This window comes from Acanthochromis polyacanthus, chromosome 6, assembly GCF_021347895.1.
Source record: "Acanthochromis polyacanthus isolate Apoly-LR-REF ecotype Palm Island chromosome 6, KAUST_Apoly_ChrSc, whole genome shotgun sequence".
NCBI lineage: Eukaryota > Metazoa > Chordata > Actinopteri > Pomacentridae > Acanthochromis > Acanthochromis polyacanthus.
The window spans coordinates 29744312-29766389 of NC_067118.1; the positions used below are offsets into that span (position 1 = coordinate 29744312).

General features: G+C 40.0%; 1 protein-coding gene across 2 annotated transcripts in view; it reads right to left on the reverse strand.

The window, feature by feature from the left end:
* The window catches only part of adcy6a (adenylate cyclase 6a), a 44251-nt gene that overhangs the window by 16286 nt on the left and 5887 nt on the right, over positions 1–22078 (reverse strand). For both annotated transcript variants that reach the window (XM_022204495.2, XM_022204496.2), the window contains exon 4: positions 2739–2888. In XM_022204495.2, coding sequence (XP_022060187.1) covers positions 2739–2888 — 150 coding nt within the window. The remainder of the gene's footprint in view (positions 1–2738; positions 2889–22078) is intronic.

Below are 22078 nucleotides of genomic sequence, written 5' to 3' on the forward strand. Positions count from 1 at the left end.
ATTGTCTATGCGCAATATGTCACATATCTATGTGTGCGTTCACAATTTCAGTTTTGGAAACATTTTGAGCAACACTCATTTTTTCCACCGACTAGTTTAGTATCAAGGATTAAGTCCAGTCTGCTGCTGAAAATACTGGATATACTAGATATATAATTTGGATTCAGATTTAGAAAACTTTATTTGTCCAAAGGGGGCAATTAAAAAGGCACGTAGAGCAGTCAGTGCAACAATGACATAATAAGAAATAGGGATAAATATATGTACAAATCTAGAGCAAATAATTATAAGAATAAAAGTTAAAAAGAGGGAAATAAGACAAAAAAACGCAGCTTAATAACATACTAGTGCAAATATGAATGAAAGTAGGTGCAATATGGCAATGATATAATACTCTCCAGAGCTTCAAATGTGATTCATTTGTGACCCAAAGAACACAGTTTTTCTCCTGTTTGAACAACATCTGCTCAAAACTACAGTTGACAGTTCTTTCAGGATATTACTCTGCCTTCTTTTGTGACTGAACACATATGTTCTTTTGTAAGATTCGAAGCAAAACAGAAAGTGTGGCAGCAGATGGACAGATGAACCAGTGGGTTTTGATCTGCAGATGGGACTTATTGACACCAACAAAAATATAAAATATATGTAAAATATAGCAGGCTTATCCTTAAAGGTTAGGAAAAAAAGGACAATTAATGATAACTTTTGATGTTTCCATCATTTCAATCCCATTGCAATCCTGGTTGGTGTCACTTATTGTTCATGCAGCCTTTTAAAAGCACTTTTGGAAGCAACATTTAAAACAATTACATGATCACCATCTCCAGACCTCTGAGCCACTACCATGTCCCACCGTGTTCATGCACCTTTGTAGCCAAACACAAAAGACAAGTCTCCAGCTGAGCCTGACAAAAACTTCAGTTTCAATTATATCCATTGTATAAAACAGTAAATGCCAGGTTTTCATGTTTAGCTCTCAGAATTGAAGAGCAATCAAAGAGTCATTTTTCAGCCTCTCCATTTTAAAGCAACATTATGCAAGCACACAGAGAGAAACCCATTATGGAAAAGCAACGATCAGAGATGCACCGATTCAGACAGCTTGAGTGTCACTGCTCTGCCACATGATGTGACGCCGCCCAAATGCATGCTGTCAATGTGAATGTGTGTTTACTGTATTGTGCGCCTTTGTGGGAAATTATTCAACATCTCTCACATGTCTCCACAGTGTGTCTTTTAGTTTATCAGCTTAAAAATGCTACACATTTTTAGAGCTGTTCCTGCCCCCTTTAAATGGTAAATGGTCTGTATTTATATAGCGCTTTACTATACCTGAAAGATACCCAAAGCGCTTAACATTATACGTCACATTCACCCATTCACACACTGATGGTGAAAGCTGCCATGCAAGGCGCTAACCACGACCCATCAGGAGCAATTAGGGGTTTAGTGCAGGGGTGTCAAACTCCGTTCCTGGAGGGCCACTATCCTGCATGTTTTAGATGTTTCCCTCTTCCAACACACCTGATTCAAATGATCAGCTCGTTATCAGGCTTCTGCTGAGCCTGATAACGAGACTGATCATTTGAATCAGGTGTGTTGGAAGAGGGAAACATCTAAAACATGCAGGATAGTGGCCCTCCAGGAACGGAGTTTGACACCCCTGGTTTAGTGTCTTGCTCAGGGACACCTTGACAGGAGCTCTCTGGGCCAAAGATCGAACCGGCGACCCTCTGGTTGAAAGACGGCCACTCTACCCACTGAGCATGATTTTTTTCTGGAAATAAAGCTTAGAAATGTGTGGATTGCATGATGTACGGCCATCATACCCAACATTTTCTTGTATGAACAACATCTGTTGGATAGTGTGCTGGTCTAACGTGCATTAAAGGTATTGTGAGTTAGGCACAGTCTGTGTCCTGTTTTTTGACCATGAAGAAAACTGATGCCAGATATGGGATGAACAATTTATCCATTTCAAACTGAAATTGAAAATCGGAACAAAGCTTTCATCAGTTGTTTATGCTTGTTCCTCAATATACACTTCATTCCTCATGCATGCACGCTGCGCCTCGACTAACAGAAGCACAGTCTCATTATTTATTAGCTACATTTTGTAGGATGTCTGATACAGCGTTTAAACTGTCACATCAATGATTTTACAAATTGTGCCGTCCTCCTTGTGTGACAGTCACACGTACGATGACATCTCATCTGGTGATGCTTCATAACATCAACACAGTTAATATGGAACTGAAATTTGACTTAAAAAAATTGTAACACGCACAAAACATTTTCCGAAAAATCACAATTAGTTATTTTCCCCAAACGGTTCAGCCCTAATTTCTGAAGAGTGAAAATGAGTTGAAATCTTCTCCTGACATTTTTCCCACGGAAACCAACAGCCAAAAACTACAGAGCGCTCAAAAGGACCGTCTGATAATACAAATTTCCAGGAAGAATTAATTCTAATTATATCTAAAAGTCTGCTGGGAGATTATGTTTGTACGAGACTGATAAACGGGATGAAGGATTAGCTGAACATGAAAACATACTTAGGCAGTTTACACAAATGTGGGATTTATGTTGAAGCTTTAATGGAAGTAATTTCATGTTTCATTCTACAAGAGGAAAAGCTTCAAGAATGAGGACCCTCCCTTATCCTCTTAAAACAGGCGCTGGATAGCGACGTGTCGTACATCCACATAAATAAATGCGCATGTGTTTACGCTTACCTGTTGCTGATTCTCCCTCTGCAGATGAAGTCTGGCCTGGATGTATCCTCTGGTCTCCTGGAAGGCTTGTCTCTGGGACACTTCAGCGGGGTAGTGGGTACAGATGCCGATGATGTTGGTGCACAGGAAGATCAGGACATTAGCGCTCACCTGGACAGAGCACAGGAGGGAGAACGAGATTGTCAAGAGCTAGGCAAGAGGAAGGAAGAAGACTATTACTAAGCCACTATTTACTGGCAGTGAAGCAATTGTTGCTTGCAGTAAAAATGGTTTTACCAACCTGCATTTTAAATATTAAGGATTTTATCTTAAAAACAAGTCTAGCAAGAGTTAAAGTGACAAAAACAGACAGACATAAGCATCGAGTGCAGCTCAGATGCTCACCTTTATCAGGAATTGTAACAAAAAAATGACATAAAACATTCAACGATGACAGAGTCTGCATTGTACTCTTGTTAGGGTTAACTTATGATGTGAATTATACTCTAATGTTTTACTGCTTTGTCATTTTCATTTTATGTCTCACAAGACATACCGTACTTGAGTTTAATGTGGGGTCTGTAATTCTAGAGATGGATAACCATATTTAGATTGTTATCATGTCCCAGAATTATGTTCCTTCTTGCCCCCTTTCCCCCTGTCTTATGTCAACCTCCCATTCTCCCTTTTACCCTGAAATGACGCGCACAGAACGCTGCGGAAAAGTGCAGTTTGGTCCAATCTACCTTTGTTTTCCATTCACAGAGCCAGAGCTGTGTTTGAGACTTTTTTCACCTGACACACAGAACAGGAAGATAGCTGACTGAATCACACACTGTTGTTTTAACCAACTGAACCACCAGCAGAAAAAAATGCCCAAAATACACTATTTATAATAGCTAAAACTGTAAAAAAAAAAAAAAAAAAAAAAAAAAAAGAAGAAGAAAAAAAGAGGAAGTTTCAACTTTCTGATAACCCTTGAACTAATCACTTGTCAAGTTACATGTTTCATTTAAAAATTTGCCAAAATTAACTAGTTATTATTAAAAAAAATGCAAAAAAATTCTACACCTGTAAAATAATCTGTGGTCAGTCCAAAATCGTGGTTGTAGATCACCAATAGGCAAATTGAAGCTTATCAAAACAAATTCAAGTCAAAACTGACAGTTTGCAGCCGACTTTAATCTGCACATTAAGTCACAGAAACACTCAGATCCTGTTAGAGCCGACTCAGTTCTAAATGTTTCAGATTAGTCTGATAAAATGTTAGCAGACTAATCTGTCAGCTTGTATGCAGTCTGTTCTAATGATGTTAAAACACATTCAAAATGCTATCAGATAGTCATATTTGTAGTTTAATCTTCAGGCTATTTAAATGTATTGCAAGAAAAAGCCTGTATGCCAAAACTCTCAGCTGACTAGATGTGACTGCATGGTCTGTGACTGTCACACTACAAATAATAACAATAATAAAAAAAAATATAAACCCCAAACATGAGGAGAATAAGGAAAACAAAAACGATTCCTGATGTGCCACAGATTGTCAGGGTTTCATACATGGACATGTTATTTTAAGAACCTTCACACCTCAATCAAAGGCTTTTAGGTCACTTATTCTTTTACTTCAAAATAAAATAACTAATATTCATATTCTAGACAAACTATCACAGATTATTCATAAAAGTAAAGTAAAAGCTGTGATATAAACAAAATGTACTCAAGCATATTCACATATTCAGTAACCACATTTATAACTACATTTACTTGCAGTTATGAAGTGTTTATAGTTATTCTATAGGCGCAAATGCCTGAGACACACACACTTCCCCCGACAGGAAATGATCCTGTATTTGGAACTATTTGTCTCTTTGCTCCTCATGGTCCACTCTCAACCAAATCATTTTTACAGCTCGTCTATGAGGTACTTTCTGTTGAGAAGCATCTGTGGTTTAATGTGCTGCTGCGATGGAATAACCCCCAGTGTCCAGAAAATGTCCCCAGCCACACTGTGGGAATCACTGCTGACCCAACATAGGGCCACTTCCTTAAAAGCAGCGCTCTTGTTTACAGCCTGAACGTGACACTCCTCACTCCGGAGGCCACATTTGGAAGCTAACAAAGGTTGAGAGTGCACCAGAAGGAAGCCCAGAGATGACACATCCTGTATCAAACACCAACAGGAGCAGAGAAAAACGTTTCAGTCCTGTAAGTGACTGCAAGTCATACGTAAAACAGGGTGATTTTTGAACAAGTGAATCTCCTTTGACTGTTCCAACATCTTCTGTTTCCTAAGTATTCATGAGCAGTTCATGCACAGTAAGTGGGTATGCAGCCAGAATGTGCGACACACTGACATCTCCTGGGTAAAAACGGAAATACACAGAGGTAATGTTAGTATCATACTTCAGCTAACAATGGAAGTGTACAGTACAAACTACAAAAAGACAAAACAACATAATACAAGAATAGAAAGGCTAGCTCTTACTACTTCTCAATTTCTTTATTCCACTTGACAAAATGCATGTTTTTATTTTCTAAATGACACTATCCTTGAAGCTTTGGCAGTACTGTTAATCTGATATGCACGCCAATCAAGCATGCTGGATTGTGAAGTGGACTGTGAAATGTAGACCGTAATCTGCTGTGATGTTTTGATCCAGTAATGGTCTTTTGGTGTAATACAGACAATAATATGCTACAGTTTACCTTGTTCAATGCTTCATGAAGACACACAATGGAAATCTACATATTTTATCACAATCAAACATTTACTACTTTCATCCATGGATTTATTAAGCTGTTAGACATGAGTCAAATATTCAGATTTTAAGAACTGGGTAATCATTGATGATCATACATCACCTAGGTTTTGTTGCTGTTTTCTTTTTATGTTGATATGTTCAAAATAAACTTTCAAAATAACAAAAGTTTTCTTAAGTTTAAACACTATGACACCCATATTGCAAATGCACACAAACACATAAATGATGTTTTACCAGTGTAGGGTATCCATGTGTCTGCTGCTGGGGTCACCTATCTGGCTTTTGGCAAAAGATGGAACCAAAAAAGCAGCAGGTTAAAATTCAAGAGCTTCCAATCAGGCCATACCAAGTATCTGTGGCATCATGGGGGAGGGGGGGATTGTGTGATTTAAATATTGTCAGATCAGTACTGTTGGATTTAAAGACAGTATTATGTATCTTCATGTGTGTAATTCTAAATATTCATTATCTGTACAATACATTTCCTGCAAAAATTCAACAAAGGTGTTTTTTATGGGGCACCTTTAACAGGCTTTAATATTTTATGATATTACATCTAAATCTACGATGCATTGTTTAGGAGCATGACTGTAAAACTTTTCGACCAAAAATTGGAACTTAATGAAGGAGAAACATTACAATTCCTAGGGGTGGACCAAAGAAAAGTGACCCTAGCTTGGTAAAGTGCACTTTTGTTGGGCCAAAACGAATAGTTTCTTCTGCTTTGTCCAGAATCATGCATCTTGGGTTGGTTTGGAACAATCCAGGTCACTTTTTACTTCTAAGATCTGTTTTGTTATCCTTGGAAATTCATCACAGCTGATGGTCGAGTGTTTTGATAACCATGCTTCTTTTATTCTTTGAATTTTTACTGGAAATGCGTTTCATTGTGGTTTGTTTATCATATCTCAGATTGCCAAATGCTGTTTAGAAATGATCTCAGCAAATGACAGGTCTGTGCATGGCTTTAAACAAGCTTCTACTGCATTTTGTGTCTGGTCCTTTATTAAGTTGCTCCATTTTTTTTTCTATTTCAACTAGTCTCAATGCTAATATGTGCACCAAAGATGAGGAGAGACGATAAATTTAGAATACTTGCTAAAAAAAAGGGTACAATCTTGAGATCAGCCACAATGAGAACCTTTTTACTGTCCTAATATTGATCAAAAGAAACATGTTCAAGAAGAACTTGCATGTAAATAAAAGCCTGAATAAATGAAAATATACTCCGCAGTTGCAAAAGAACAGCAGGAGAGATTAAAGGTGACCCGAGGTGACGGAGTATTCAGAGTAACACGGACATGAGAATAGAAACAGATGGGTAATGGGAAGATGAGTCTGAAAAGAAAGTAAACAACGGGTGGGGTAAAAAAGAACAACAGCATAATGGACAACACAGATAAAATGAAAGAATGACAGATGTTGAGGATAGGAAGGAAACTGGTGGTAAGAACAGAAGCAGGATGAGGAAGGAAAAAGGCATCGTTAGGATGACAAGAGGGTACAAGTGAGCGACTGAGAGAGAGAGAGAGAGAGCAGATATGGGCCACAGTGACATTAGGCAGATGGCTCAGAGCGCTCAGCTCTGTTTACATTACTCTCACTGTTCAAGCAAAAAACAGCCATGAGACAAAAGTGAAGCCAGCAACAGGTTGCGTGTCTGCAGGTGAATGTCTGCTGTCAGTCTGTGCATGTGTATAATGAAGACTCTTGTGTGTGGATTTGGGTTTTCTGTCCATGCACAATGAGCTGCAGCCACTGTAAGCACATGTCGGTGGAGATTCACCCACTGTTCACATCACACTCCATGTGTCTGAGCTCGCAGCCTCAAACTAATTGCTTGCTTTTCTCAAGAGGGCACGGGCTAGTGGGTTTACACAGCACACAGTAAGGTCCTGTGTTTACGCAACAGCACTCCACCTCTTTAGCAGCTCTGCTTGGCAGCATTTACCTGCTACCTGTACACGCTGCCACGCTCCCACAGCACCTGCTCATGTCCTCTGCGTTCAACAACACGCTCATTTATCTAAACTCATCCCTTACCCTGTCAGCCTTTCTTTTTTGGCACAGCATCATCACAACCTTACCTCTGATGTAGGATTCATGACTAAGTTACCAATGCGATTACAGTATGCTAAAAAGGTTACGTTCAGTTTGTAAAGATAAATATAAACCAGGAACTGAACGTCATGTCACTGGAACATCGCATAGTTTTTTGCCATAAAAGCAGTTGCTGTTTTCCCGGGGTGATATGATGGAATCATCCAGCCAGCCGGGCAGTCTGTGGAGAGGACCTCGGCCTAATCCCTGGATATCAAAATGGCATTATGTAAGAGCTGCTCTGATCTAGAGAGGGCAGGCAAAACAGCAGCAATACTGGCTATTCTGCAGCATAGATTAAAATGCATTTTGTCACAAAAAGCCCCCAACAGCTTAGAGAGGATATGCCGGCTTAATCAATAAATGATCAACATGGCTCTTCGGATGCATTGCTGAATCAATAACCAGCTCTGGGTAGAATAAGTATGGCTCTGCACACATGAAAAACCTCCATGATAAAGATGTGAAAATAAAGAGAAACAAACCTTTATCAATGAAAACTTCACATCTTTACATTTACAGTCACATTTCTGACTAAAATATTTTCTAATCATTCTACATTCTGTTTTTAAAATTCCTATAGGGATCCTAAAGCTTGCATAAATGTGAAATACGTGACATGACTTTAATGGATAAAATGATACACAAAAATGACAAGTGGATAAAGTGTGCAACTGTAAAAATCACAGAGTATTAAATTTGACGATTTCCTCTTGTAACTTCAAGAAAGCTGCTCCATACAGTGCGAAATCAGATTATTTTGGAGTTAATTCAGGGGGGAATTCAAGTGGAAAAATGGAAGTTAAGGGGTTTAATTATTTTCACATAATTATTTCACAGTTATTTGAAAGTAATAACTCTTGTCCATAATATCACGGATGTCATGAGACATGAGGCAGTGAGTCATAAATGCATTCCAACAGCAAGGGATTAAAAAAATCCTTAAAGATACATCCTCTGGGGACCACAAATGTCTGGACAAATGTTACAGAAATCCATTCATCCACACAGCTAGCATAAGTTAAAACAGAACTCACAGTCAAGAACATAAAAATGTAATTGGTACATTTGTGTCTTTACTAGTGCAGTATGTAAAGACCCCTTGAAAATGAGATGCTACATCTCAAGGGGCATTCCATTAATAAACTTTAAACTTTTAAACTTTAAAGAGGCTTCCCATCATCGGTGATGCTTTTGCAGCAGAACTACACCTTTTCCCTACATCCAAATGCTCATCACCACACCACGTCTAATGAAAGCCCTCTGGATCTACCGTCTGTAAGCTGGTCAGGCAGGCGAGAATGAGAGGGGGGCTAATGGAATATTCAGAAAATGTATTTATAATTTTTCTCATCCTTTATGATGGATTCAGCAGAGCAGTCATTTACTTTAGCAGGAAGTGCGTGGTTGTGACAGCGAGTCTATAAACATTGACTTTTAAGGCCATTGGGTCCCTTTTCCGACTGGAAAAGAGTGTTCTTTACGCAGAGAGACCAGTGTGGGAGAATGTGGACAAATGACACGTTAACAGTATCCTACGAGACAAAAATAAATGTACAGTATCAGACTGTCATTATTTAAAGCAGCTATAATCAATATTTCTACATTAACAATGGACAACTTGTAGTGACAAACCCATTACAATTATCACCTAACTGCTGCTTTCCTCAGCTCTTCAGAGCTTTAAAGTGTCTTTTAGGTCATAGTTTTGGTTTTCCTGCCTGCAAATGTCACTCTCACTGAGACTGCCTGCTGCAGTTTTTAACAAAATGCTCTAAAATGAAACAGCACACAAAGTTAATGGCTGGTTCGTGACCATAGTGGAGTGTTCACCAGTTAAAGAGCTGGATATTTCCCTCAGGAGTTGGTAGAGATCAAAAACAAAGCTTGGATGTACATTCGCCAAATGGCTGAATGGTGTATGTATTAGAGCCTGACTAATACTGGATTTCAGGAGACACAGAGTTCTAAAAAAAAAAAACTGTGATGTTGGAATATCAGCTGCTCTCTAAATTACATGAAGCGTTTTCTTCTGCATGTTCTGTACAAAAAAAAAAAAAAAACGTTTTCATGTCAGTGAGATCAAACAACATAAACACTGATACTGATATATCTCTGACAGGTTGATAATATCAGCTCACCCATACACAAGCTGAGCTCCAGTAGGTATAAACATGCAACCGTTTGCTGCTTTTAGGCTTCCATTGCAACCATAACTACAATTACACCGAATGCTTCAAAGCAAAGACAGACAGTACAACATGACTGATAGCTGACACTCACAAACCAGTTTCATTTCAAACCACGCAGCCTCAAACTAAACTAGAGTTTCAAAATAGTACAGTGTCTGTCTTCTTTCATCTCAGTATGTTCACACAGCACAGCAGTGGGTGACTGGCCCCCTCCTTTAATCCCCCATCCTGCTCTCCATCCCACTTAACAATACTCAGCCAACACCCAACACTGACCACAAGAAGGTGTTTGTGTGTGAGCGTACAAACTACAAGGTCACGAAAGACCACAAAAGTGATGTCAGGTGACACAAAGCACTGAGATGAAAAGCTGAACCTGAGCACTGGAAGAAGGATATGCAATTTGCAGCTTAAATCTCTTTAATTCACCTACAAGCATTAAGATATCAATCAGATACATTTTCTTTTCACACATGCTTTGCCTGTTTAACCTCATCAGTCAGCCAGTCAGTGTTGAAACAAGATTTTGCTATACTGTGTATATGGGTATTATGTACACTCTCCTGACTTAATATTCCCGTTAAAGGAGCTCATTTTGACACCAGCAGTCACTACAGGCTTCTTGTGCGTGGAAGACAGTGATGTGATGATGACGATTTTATAAATATCTTGATGTTGTTGAAGCGTCTCTCCCTCTCCTTTTTTTCTCTGCGTGAGCTTCTTTCTCAATCTTGTGAAAGGTTCTGCTTAGTGTTGGCCCGAAACTCACACCCACGGAGACTGTGAATTATCAGAGATGGCAGCACAGCTTTCACTTAGCAACTATCACCCACATTCCTCAGCCTCCCTCCAAAGACCCGCAGTCCCCCACCCAGGTTCAGGGAGGGGGAGATGGCGGGTGTCTTGGTGGGCTGATGACTGTGTTTTACAGGCTCAATGCACGAACATAGCAGAGAGAGGACACGCTGTATTCTTAGGATGCTGTCACTATTTCTACCAACAATTCTTTATCAATAGGTCTGATTGTTTTGCTTCATCATTGTGCTGGTAAATTTCTAAAACACAGTAGAAGGAGACCGATGTATTGTGTGCCTTGCAACATATTGGTACTGGCATATTTTTACCCGTTATGAGCTAATAGAAAAACTTCCTTTTACAGAGCACAACACAGAAAAAGATGCTTGGAGCAATTTAGAAATCATGCCATCACATAGTTTGTCCAGCAAAGCAGCTCTGACTCCATTGTTTACAGTGACGCTGTCTGCAGCACATGTAGAAGAGTGCGTACGTAGTGAGCAGATGGTGACGAGGACATAAGCTTTGGCTTCACAGTAAGTTACTTGCTAGTTAAGTTAATAAATAACGACTATATGATTTCCCTTCATCAATGTAGCATACTTATATCTGCCAATATTTCAATATCACAGTGTCTTATTCCCTAAAATCAATATTGTCTTCAAAATCCAAACGGGCTCTAATATGCATTAAAAATGTCCAAGTAACAGCGTCATTAAATCACTAGATGCTACACTTAGAGCACACTTGTCCAACCTTGTGGGTCTTACATGGCACAAACTGTACAGAACTGACATATTCAGTGGCATATTTAACATCACAATTCATAGGTTTTTTTTTTTTAAAATATTGGTTCCTTGACATCACACAAAAACATTTACAGACAAAGCAGACTTATCATTTCTTAGCAGGTATCAGTTGATCTGGACAGATGATATTGCAGTTTCATTGGCTAAAGCTAGCTATGAGTTAGTGTGAAATGGTGTTTCTCACTGACTTTTGTGTTTCCATAAAAAGTCGTTTCAAAACAAGAACCCAGCTAAATGGCCTGAAATAAGCACTTGATGACTTCATCGCTTAGACTGTATATAAAGAATGGATAAAGCTACTGTGGTGCCATCCACTGGTTTGTGGGCTCTCGTTCAGATGGTTTTGAAGTTTGGAATTGGTCATCAAGTTGTTCTTCTGAAGCTGGACATCACAAGCACAAAGTGGATCTGACTGACAATTCAGGGACACGACGCACACCAATATTTTAGCCATTTGTCAATTTCAATATAAGCCGGCTTTATAATATACCCAACTTTAATTTCTATTTTTGTTTAAAATGGGACCACAATTTACAAAAGGTACAGCATGCTGTATTGAACGAGGGGCGAAACTAGGGATTGAAACCATAAAGTCATGAGAAAAACATTTAGTGAGAAAACAAATCAAGAAGTAGGATTGTTTTCTCATGGACTTCTTTTTTCAACTAGAGGAGTCAACCTGTGCGGGCCTTTAGAAAGAATGCAGGTTTAATACACTTCAGCTTTGACTTCATTTTTCACACTTTGAGGTTAAATCCTAGCCTAGCTAGACAACCCACGGCAACGAATTTAATTCTCTGCCAGGGAGGGTCTAGTTACCCTCCATAAGGCTCGAGGCTGGATGCTCCTAAAACTGGCCGGACCAATCACCATGAAGTGTAGAGTCAGAAGGCGGGCGTAACTAAGTGACGACAGAGGCGTGACGATTCTGACAGAAACAACCGGCGCACAATAAACAGTTATCTTTTGACTCGGCTTTGGCCACAGCCCTTAAAGATTTGAAGCTAAAATTCAACTTGAAAGATAAACAAAGGACGGCACTGAAGTGTTTCATTGAGAAGAAAGACGTATTTGGACTTATGCCGACGGGATATGGTAAATCCTTAATATACCAGTTGGCTCCGCGGCTCCGCTGGTTGGGAAGCTAATGGGACTTAGCCACAATCCGCCGGTGCCCTCGGAACTACGTCAGCCTATTCGTTGCGTTGATTGGTTGTATACCTACCCAATTGCTGCACAGGGATTTGATAGACAACCTTTTAGCCCGCCTCCCTCCCTGTCGAGCTTCCCTAGACCCTTGTGCCGTCAGAAACATGGGTGTAGCATGGCTAGGCTAGTTAAATCCATCTTTACATACAATTTATGCTTCATATATGAAACTGTGATGATATTTAGGCTACTGTTAGCCTGAACTCCATCTAAAGTCACACTCCACACGCAGTAATGTAGTCAATAATCTGCTACCTCTGGCCTTTTGAAATCACACTGGATCACCACTTTAGATACTGAGCTAGTTCATAAGACACACTAACAACTGCAGACACTTTAGTTTACAAACACACTAAATTAATTCCTCACACTTGCTCATGCTTATGATTTTGAAAAGGCAAAAATAGGCATATCACCCTCCAAAAAAAAAAAAAAAAAGCCATATATCCCCACAATGTACTCCACATCACCATGAGAAAAAAATTGTTGACTATTTATTGCAGTCTAAAATTGGAGGTTTGTGGTCAGTTAATCAACTAATCCTTTCAACACTGCTTAACTTCAAATAGCTTGGAGCGGTCATGCATTTTAGAGGCTACTTAAAGATACAGAGAATATCTGAAGCCGACGTGGAAAAATAATTTAGCCAGACTGTACTGTCCAGAAAACTATGTTGAGGACAAGTTGCTGAATTTAAGAGACCTTTTCCCAGAGGGAGCAAGGACTGATGGGATATTGTTGTTGAAATGGGGCCAGCGAGAGTACAAGTCAGAGCTCATCGGCCTTTGAGGAGCATCTGGAACTCCTTGGAACATCTGTGTTAGATCAGGCTCTGTAAAACACACTCTAGCATCCCAAACACAATGACAGCTCTTTGCTCGTGACAAAACATAGGAGTCCCTCCAGTAGGTTGGCTCTTATCTTTCCTTTAGAGCGTTGGTTATTTATTTCCATATTCTTTCATTACATTTATTATTCCTGCCTCTCCCCCAGCTCTGACTCGCGCTCACTGTCACTTTCAGCCTTTGTGAAAGAGTCTGGTTATGTGTGTGGTGCCAGGCAGCTGCTGGGTTTGTGTACTCAGCCTGAGCCCCGTGTCTACACACAGCTCACACTGCCCTTATCTGAAATGACCAGAACCACATCAACAGATAAATAGTGAAGCCCCGCCTGCTCGCTCGCTCCCCTCACTCAGCCGGGTGGTCTATACGCTGTCTGTCAGAGCAGAGCGTCAACCGACTGAGGCGCACCACAAGCACACATTATTTCAAAATAAAACATCTTCTAAATGGCAGAAAACAACAACAACAAAAAAAAAAACACATTTTGGAGCACAGCTACTTTTATGGTGCTGTCATTTCTGTCACTTTTCAGATTCAGTGTATTTGTGATGAACAGCAGAGCAGAGGTTCTCAGGAAATCATTTTCTAGGACATTTCCAGGACAGCATCAATCAAACTGTTTAAGGATATTCGTACTTTCCAAATTCTGTCATCACCGCAACTGACATGAAGCAGCATGGCTATAAAAGTGCACTTATTCATCATTACCTTGTACTTCACTTTATAGTCCAAATGACACATTTCTTATTACGGTTGTAAATTAAATTGCCCTTCGCAGCTCTAAACAGTGTTATTTTTAACATGTGAAAGCAGACAGTTGGTGGATTCTTTACCTGCACAATTACCAGCTGTGAAACTGTAAAGAACCAGGGGTTAGCTTGAGATTTCCGATTTCATAATCGTTATTGGTGCATATGCGACAGTGACAGGCAAATTTTTTTCCATATTCAGGCCTACATGTCACAATATAAAAGCAATTTAAAGATGTTAAACAGTAGGCCTATGAATGATACGACTGACAGACTGTAGATAATCTAGAAAAAGGTTTGACGACATCTTCTGAGTGTGGCAGCAACAAAACAACCAGATGACAATAAAACCTTTCACATGCACTCTCCTGTGTGTTAATATCAAATATAGGAATGGTGGTCTTATGCTGCCACGACAGGAGGAGAGAATATTAATAAAGACTGAATCATTATGTATGGGGCATTTGTAATACAGCATAAAAATATAGAAAGACATTAATGATGGTGTAAATAGGAAACGATCACCTAGTCATGGCGTAATTGGAGTTGCTGTGATATTCTGTTCAGACCAACTGGCTCAACAGTTTACCTTCACCTTGCCAGCTATCTAAATGTGACAGTTAGCCGGCTTATCTCAAGTAGGCCTACGCCTTGTTAAACAGGACAGTAAAAATCGACCCATATCCTGTTAAAGTAGAATATCACAGCAACTTACATTCAGTGTTGACACAAATTAGGCCTCTGCGCCAGTCTCTGACCTTTTCCTCACCCTATCTTGCCACCCATCCATCCACGTCTTCTCGGCTGTCTGACTGACAAAAGAAGGGGCTGATCTGTAAGGTAACTTTTGAGAAACGTATTGAAAGTGTGAAGGGAAACCCAGCGAAGCATCAGAAATTGTCAAATTGCTACATTTCACACACTCTCACAGCTACAAATAATACACCTATAAGTGACAATGTATTTTAGCAACTGTTTAAATATGTTCACTCTTGAAGACGGATGTACTCCATCCTTAGATGACACTGAAGATTCAGTCATCTTGTGCTGTGTCCGGAATGGCCTCATTTAGACATTAACCATCCCCTGTAATAAAACTTTTTTATGAGCGGCAAAATCTGGAAACGTTGTTTTGAGTTGTGGGGATGCTCACAAAAAGTTGTGTTCTTTCCAACATGGGAACTTTTAAAGGCATAAATTTCAGACACAGATTGCGCACTTTACAGTAAATAAAGAGTGATTTCAGACACAGCTTGAGTCTAGCATTTCATTTAATGCAGCCACAGATATAATTCACGTAGACATTTCTTCCAGCAGCAGACGATAAAACATTCGGTCATTTAATAGATGCGGTTTACTGTAGACTCCATTAGAAGCTGAGGTCTGAGGATTTGTGGAGGAAGCGTTTTAGTATTTGTGTATTTAAGTTCAAAATATGAGTCTAAATAAATGTGATGCATAAAATAAATCACAAAGGAGCATAAGTGGATGTCTGATTCTGATTCTGTGTTCTTTTAAAATGGGAAATGTGGCAATTGTTTCTGCTCCCCAAAGCGGAATTTATTTGGAAAGGCAGTCACAATTTATTTTACTGCATTTAAAAACAAAAGCTAAAACACACTACCATGCCAGTTCTATTCCCCTGACACCACCAGGAGTGATGGAACAAATTTTTAACAACATTGAAGTATCACTGATGACACACCGATTTCTATTAATAATTCTGTCTGTTTGGTTTTGTGCATTTTCATTTTAAACGCCCTGAAACCACGTTACATAAATGATGTACAGTCACAAACTATTGTAAAACCAGTTGTCCTGATCATACCGATGGAGCTGAAACTCCTTATTCCTCAGCCATGTTTCTGTAAACATGAACAGGGACAAGCTGGGGGTCTACACACTGAAAAACTACACACCACGCACATTGCTGTTGGCAACCAGGCAGGTGAGACTTCTGTGGCGAGAGTGTGACTACTAAAGCGATCCGGCACCGGAGTTGCAAAAGTGTTTTTATTTAAATGGCAACAAAACCTGCATGAAACAGGAAGCTTGAGGAAATCAAAACCCTTTTTCCACAATATGAGGAGGCTTTTCTGGAATGCACAGGACCCCTGCAGGGATGCTGGGGTTTGCGTGCCGCGGACAGGTTGAGGGATACCTGCTGTGATTAAACAAGGAGTCTCTTTGAGGAGTTATGTCAGCAATGTGAAAGAGTTTTAATTACCAAAAAAAGCTAATTATCTACTCCAAGAAATGAAATAACAGAACCACACAAGGTTAATTATTCAAGCCAGTGAGCTCTCTTGAAAAGCTGTGCATCTTTGAGGCCTTAAACACACCCTGCACTGTTTCTACAAAGATGCACAGTCATAGCGAGCTGACCAGAGATAAGCTTCTCTGAACCAGACAACTGGCAAACAACATCCTGTGCATCCTTCCCTCTCGACTCCCCTCCACCACCACTCATATGACCTCTTCCCTGTCATTGCCACGTTTAATTGTGGACCGGCTCATTTTGACAGCAGGGGGGAGGAAAACAAAGCACAAATCTATCCGAGCAGCCAAACAGCGTGTCTAGAAAGCTCGGATCCCTCCAACACCCACCCCTCAAGCTTTCTGATTCTCAGAAGGAGACGTGAACGGCAGAAATCAATTTTGACCTGATTTCAAAATTTTTTTATTTTTTTCCCCATCTTTACTTGAGGCAACGGTTACCAAACTGGGTCTTGGCTGCTTGAGTCGTAGTTGTTTCCATGGCAACCGCTGGACCAACTAAACACAAGCACTGAGGGAGACACTTAGCAATGCTGTTTATTCCCCATCAGTCTCAGAAGTGATGTTAAACTGATCGCTCCTTTCCCAGCGCCCTTATTGGTCCACAGATTGGCTGATTGGTGGTGTATGTGTGTGTGTGTGTGTGTGTGGGTGTCAGTGTTAGTCTGTGTGTAACCACGTAAATCTCATACGAACACAGGCAATTGCAAAACAAGTGGAGCGCATTAACACAGAGAAAGATCATGCCACATTTTAGTGGATCAGCGCTTAGATTGTGACACGCTGCAACCTGTGAGGATCTTTTGAGAAAAGCTGCGGCGTGTTTTTATGAGTGTGTGTGTTTGTGTGTGTGTGATCCCATCAGTCAGCACCCATCCGAGTCGTGAGCGCAGCGTACGTGTGACAGGTATCCTCGTTAAAATGCTGCTGCCGAGTTAAACACACAAATTATTTATCAAGGAGGCTGTGGAAGGACTGCGTGGGGAGAATATCAGATTCTCCTCCCATCGCACCACCTCACCGCTTCTTCCTTCCCTTATACACGGTGCCGTATTCTATAGCTGCGGCTTTGCACCGGTGATCATCACAGGCTGACACTTCCTCCGCTGAGATCCAAGGCTCCCATCTTGATGCGTGATGCACACAGGGTTGCTCCTGTACCGCTGCGAAACTGCGAACAGCTGATGGAATCGATTCGGTGTGAGATCTGCTCTGATTGAAATGCACCTATTCTCTATATAATATCCTGGAAATTTACAAATTGAGTAAACAGTCATTTGGAAAGTCTGACGTGGGCTTGCGTGTATACTAAAGGCCTGACTACATAAGCAGCACATTTTTTATTTAAACTGTATGCACTAATCTTATCTAATGAATACAAAACACACTTTAAAACAGGAGCCTGACAAGGAGAGCAGGGAAACATACAGACTGTCCTCTGACTCAGGGGCCACATTGTCCACATAGAGGCCTGATTTGCCCTCTGTGCTGTTTATTTGGCTTTTCACGTCTTAACCCACCACCTTTGCTGTGGTCAAAGCTCAGAGATAAATTAGGTTACGCTTCGTTAGCACACAACAGTAAAAGATAAAGACCGGCTTGAGCTATCTGTGAATATTCAGCGCTAGCAGCCTCTAGCCTTGTGTGCATTCGTGTGTTTCAGGGCATGTGAAAGTGCAGGCCCATGTATGTCCAGAGAAAAGGGGGATAGAGTGACCTGCATGTTGCTCTGACGCAGCCTCTGATAAGACTGTTCCACGTGATGCAACAGTTAGAAGCGCCAAGGGCCAGGTATTTTTAGGAAACCGTTTTTGACCTGACACAGCACTTGTGTCAACAACATCCACAAAACAATGCTAGCCATTGTCAGGGGCCATAAAGCAAACAACTCTAGGGTGAAGAATGTGCATCTGAGAGACATTTTTGTAAAAAAAAAAATCAAAATATTCATTAGCAAACAAATTACCAATGTTCAGCGTGCAAAATAAAGTTTATGTAACGTGCTTTGGGAGCATTTTTCTAATTTAATCCCATACAGAAGAACGTACAGTACATGTCAGTATGCACACTGAAATGGACACCCACACATGCAGGCAGGGCCATTGTTTTGTGATGTTATTTCCCAAAGAAAAACAAACAGCAGCAAAACTGACAAACATTCAATAGAGATGAGAAGGGAAGGCGTCAACCATAACAAAGCATAAGATGGTGTGTGTGTGTCTGTGTGTTTGGACTGGTGGGACGGGTGCATGCACATGTGCACGCACTGTACAGTCACGGCTAATTGATTTCAGCTGAGGAGTCTGAGGATTATAGACACGGTGACAAGAAAATGTGAGGAGCAACAGCAGAGTGAAGCTCACATGTAACAGGATGTTTCCGTTACAAAGCCGTGTTTGTCATTGGTAGTTTTAAAAAGGTGAATATCTTCATTTACAATGTAAACGTGTACAATAAGATACTGAAAGTGAATCTGAGAACAGACCCTTGATTCTACTGTAAGCAGCTGTAACAACACATACACACACCACCCAACGCCAAGAGCAACACAGTTCAGGAAACAACCAGATGGCCTGCATGTGCTTTGAAAGATTTGATGGGATTAAGAGCTATAAATTTCAATATTCAAACATGAAATAGTCCACATATAGCGACCAGATACCGTCAAGATGTCTGCAAGAGCCTCAGCTCGTCTTACAAGACAGATTTTGTTAGCAACAAGAAACACGGGCGATCCTGAAAACACAGGCAAACATGAGAGGTGATCTCATTCAAATTTTTATAACACTATATCTGTGGTTGTATTATATCATATTCTGTTTAGCAAATCATGATAATGCTAGGTGAATCGGGCTACTGTCTGCTTTTCAACGTCTGTTTCTGTGGATGTCAGGAAATAAGTTGGTCTATACACTGTAAATCATCAACAACATAAGTTTGTATTTTATCTTTAGCAGGGCGGTTTGCATGTCAAAATGTTACTTTATATAAATAACACGCCTACCCTGGAATAACTACTCCTCAAAAAAATTGTCATATTTTCGTCAGAATATAAACAGTTTTTACTGGAACGTATCTGTAGATTATATAAACTAACTGCTATGTTATAGAAGAATTAGAAAGTTAATGGTGGTATAAAACACTTAAACATTTAAATTAATACTATAAAGGCCTTCCGTCTCTAAAGCCTCCCCCCCAAAAAAATGGATTATAGATCATTTTATATTGCCCTCAAGACAAAATTCTGTATTAAATTTAAAGTCTTTAAACAAACATCTACCAACAATTTTGTCCACGTGTGTATGGCTTCTCCACAGCTTATACTACTAATTTCTATAATGTCGCAGCCAATACAGCACATAATCTACAGGCAGTTCATGAAACTTCAGTCTACAACAAAACAGACTGTACATGGTTGGAGATAAATCTGAATCTCACACTTTTCCTGAAACTGACACACTTTCTCTCATGAATGAAGAGAGGCATAAAGCGAAATTAGGTCTAGATTCTGGCAAATTGTTGACCCAACTCAGTCGATGATGAAGACAGAAAATGGCATTGAAAAGAGGATTCCTCATACACAACTTTATCATCATCTAAGCCCATCAACACCAACAGAAACTCGGTGAGGTTAATGAGTTATTGGGGAAAGAGGAAACACTTGCACACAAGCGTGAAGCAGTGATTGATGACGCTGTATTGTTGTGTCACATAGCACACAGATGACCTTAGGAAAAAACAGCATTGCTGGGCTTCAGCTATCTCATGACATTCATCCACTTAACGATGGCAAACAAAGTTGGAGCCTGTGATGGATGATCCTATGGTATATCATGCATGATGTTTCAGAGCTCACAGTAATTATTGAGTTCCCACGAATCCCTAAACCCTAAGAACCTAGTTCTGTACCTCAGTAATAGTTATTTAATAAACAATATAGTAACAAAGTCATGTTCGTTATATAATCCAGCAAACACGTGAAAGGATATTTTATTGAATCAATCATTAAATATAATATCCCCCTATTGTTTCTAAAGTTGCGACTTTCCTATTATGTTTCACATAACTTTTCCCCAAGGAGACAACAGTTGTAAAACAGCTAAGACAGCGCAGAAGGCAAACAGCTACCAAACTGCACCCCCCCCTCGCTCCATTTTGGCCTCACCCCCATCTCCCCACCCTTGGAAAAAAGTACAAAGCGTCCCTTGTATGAGAGCACAGAGACCTGAGTGATACTGCTTTATATCATGGTATTCTCCCACTGTCACACAGTAACACACACACACACAGTAACACACAGTAACACACAGTAACACACAGTAACACACACACACACACACACACACACACACACACACACACACACACACACACACACACACACACACACACACACACACACACACACACACACACACACACACACACACACACACACACACACACGTCCAGCCGGGGTGGTTCATTCAGCCCGCTGACCTTCAGCGAGCCCCTGGGTCCTTGGCATGACGCACAAACAACACACTGTAGAGCAAGACCCATAAGCCCCAAAGTACATGTAAATACGCACATTCAACATGGTGACCAAACACAGCAGAGCAATTTGCATGGCATCGTCTGTATGTCCAGTTCACACGCCAACATCCCATCATAAATATCATGCCAGTGTTTTGAATGCAGCCATGTAAGGATGTAATGATCTGCCAAGTACAGTGAAACGACAGTGGTAGCTTATCACTGTATATCGCAATATGTAAATATTTATCAGCTACCTTAGAATTTTAATGTTTCCAACTGTCTTGTTTGAATTTTCAATAAAATGTTGTTCTAGGATTGCAAGTATTATTTCCTACAGTTAGCAATTAATCTGCCAACAATTGTCATGGTTACACAGGCAAGCTTAAACAAAGCAATGGTTGGTCTTTAATATGACAAATACAAGTGATCGTTAAAAAGTCCTCAATTGAATTTCTGTCTGTAGACTAATAAATCAACTGGCTAATCCTTCCAGTTGTATATTTTTCAAAGCCCACCACAACAATCATGAAATATTTTGTATTAGTCTGAGACCACATCAGACTTACTAGAAAATAATTATACAAAATTCAAGTTAAGGATGTAATTTTGTTACGGTTGATCAGTTACACATGTGTTCTGTGTTTAATGTTTTTCAGGACATTATTGTGATTTTAGTCTGCAGGACCTGAAAGCTGCACTACTTTCAGCTCACTGTTTTGGATTGGCAGCCCACAACTTTACCATCCTGCTTATTTCACAGCTGTTTCCAACCACAGCAGGCAGCTGTTTTTAGCCAAAAAAGTTACAATAAACCCACTGTACACTGAACAGTTCTACCCAGGACAAAACAGCAGACAGACAAAGACTTCACAGCTAAAGAGCCAAATATTTCCCTGACAAGTTGCTGGGCCAAACCAGAACCAAAAGGAGAATTAAAATTGAATTTATACTGACTGGGTAGAGACAAAGACCTATTTCTCCATTAAATACACGGCTGCAAGATAAACAATCTGATTTAATAACTTAGATACACCTTTTAAGTTGCAAACAAATATACTTTTGTGTTGCACTGATATAATAATGTTGGTAATTTCATCTGGCTAATATT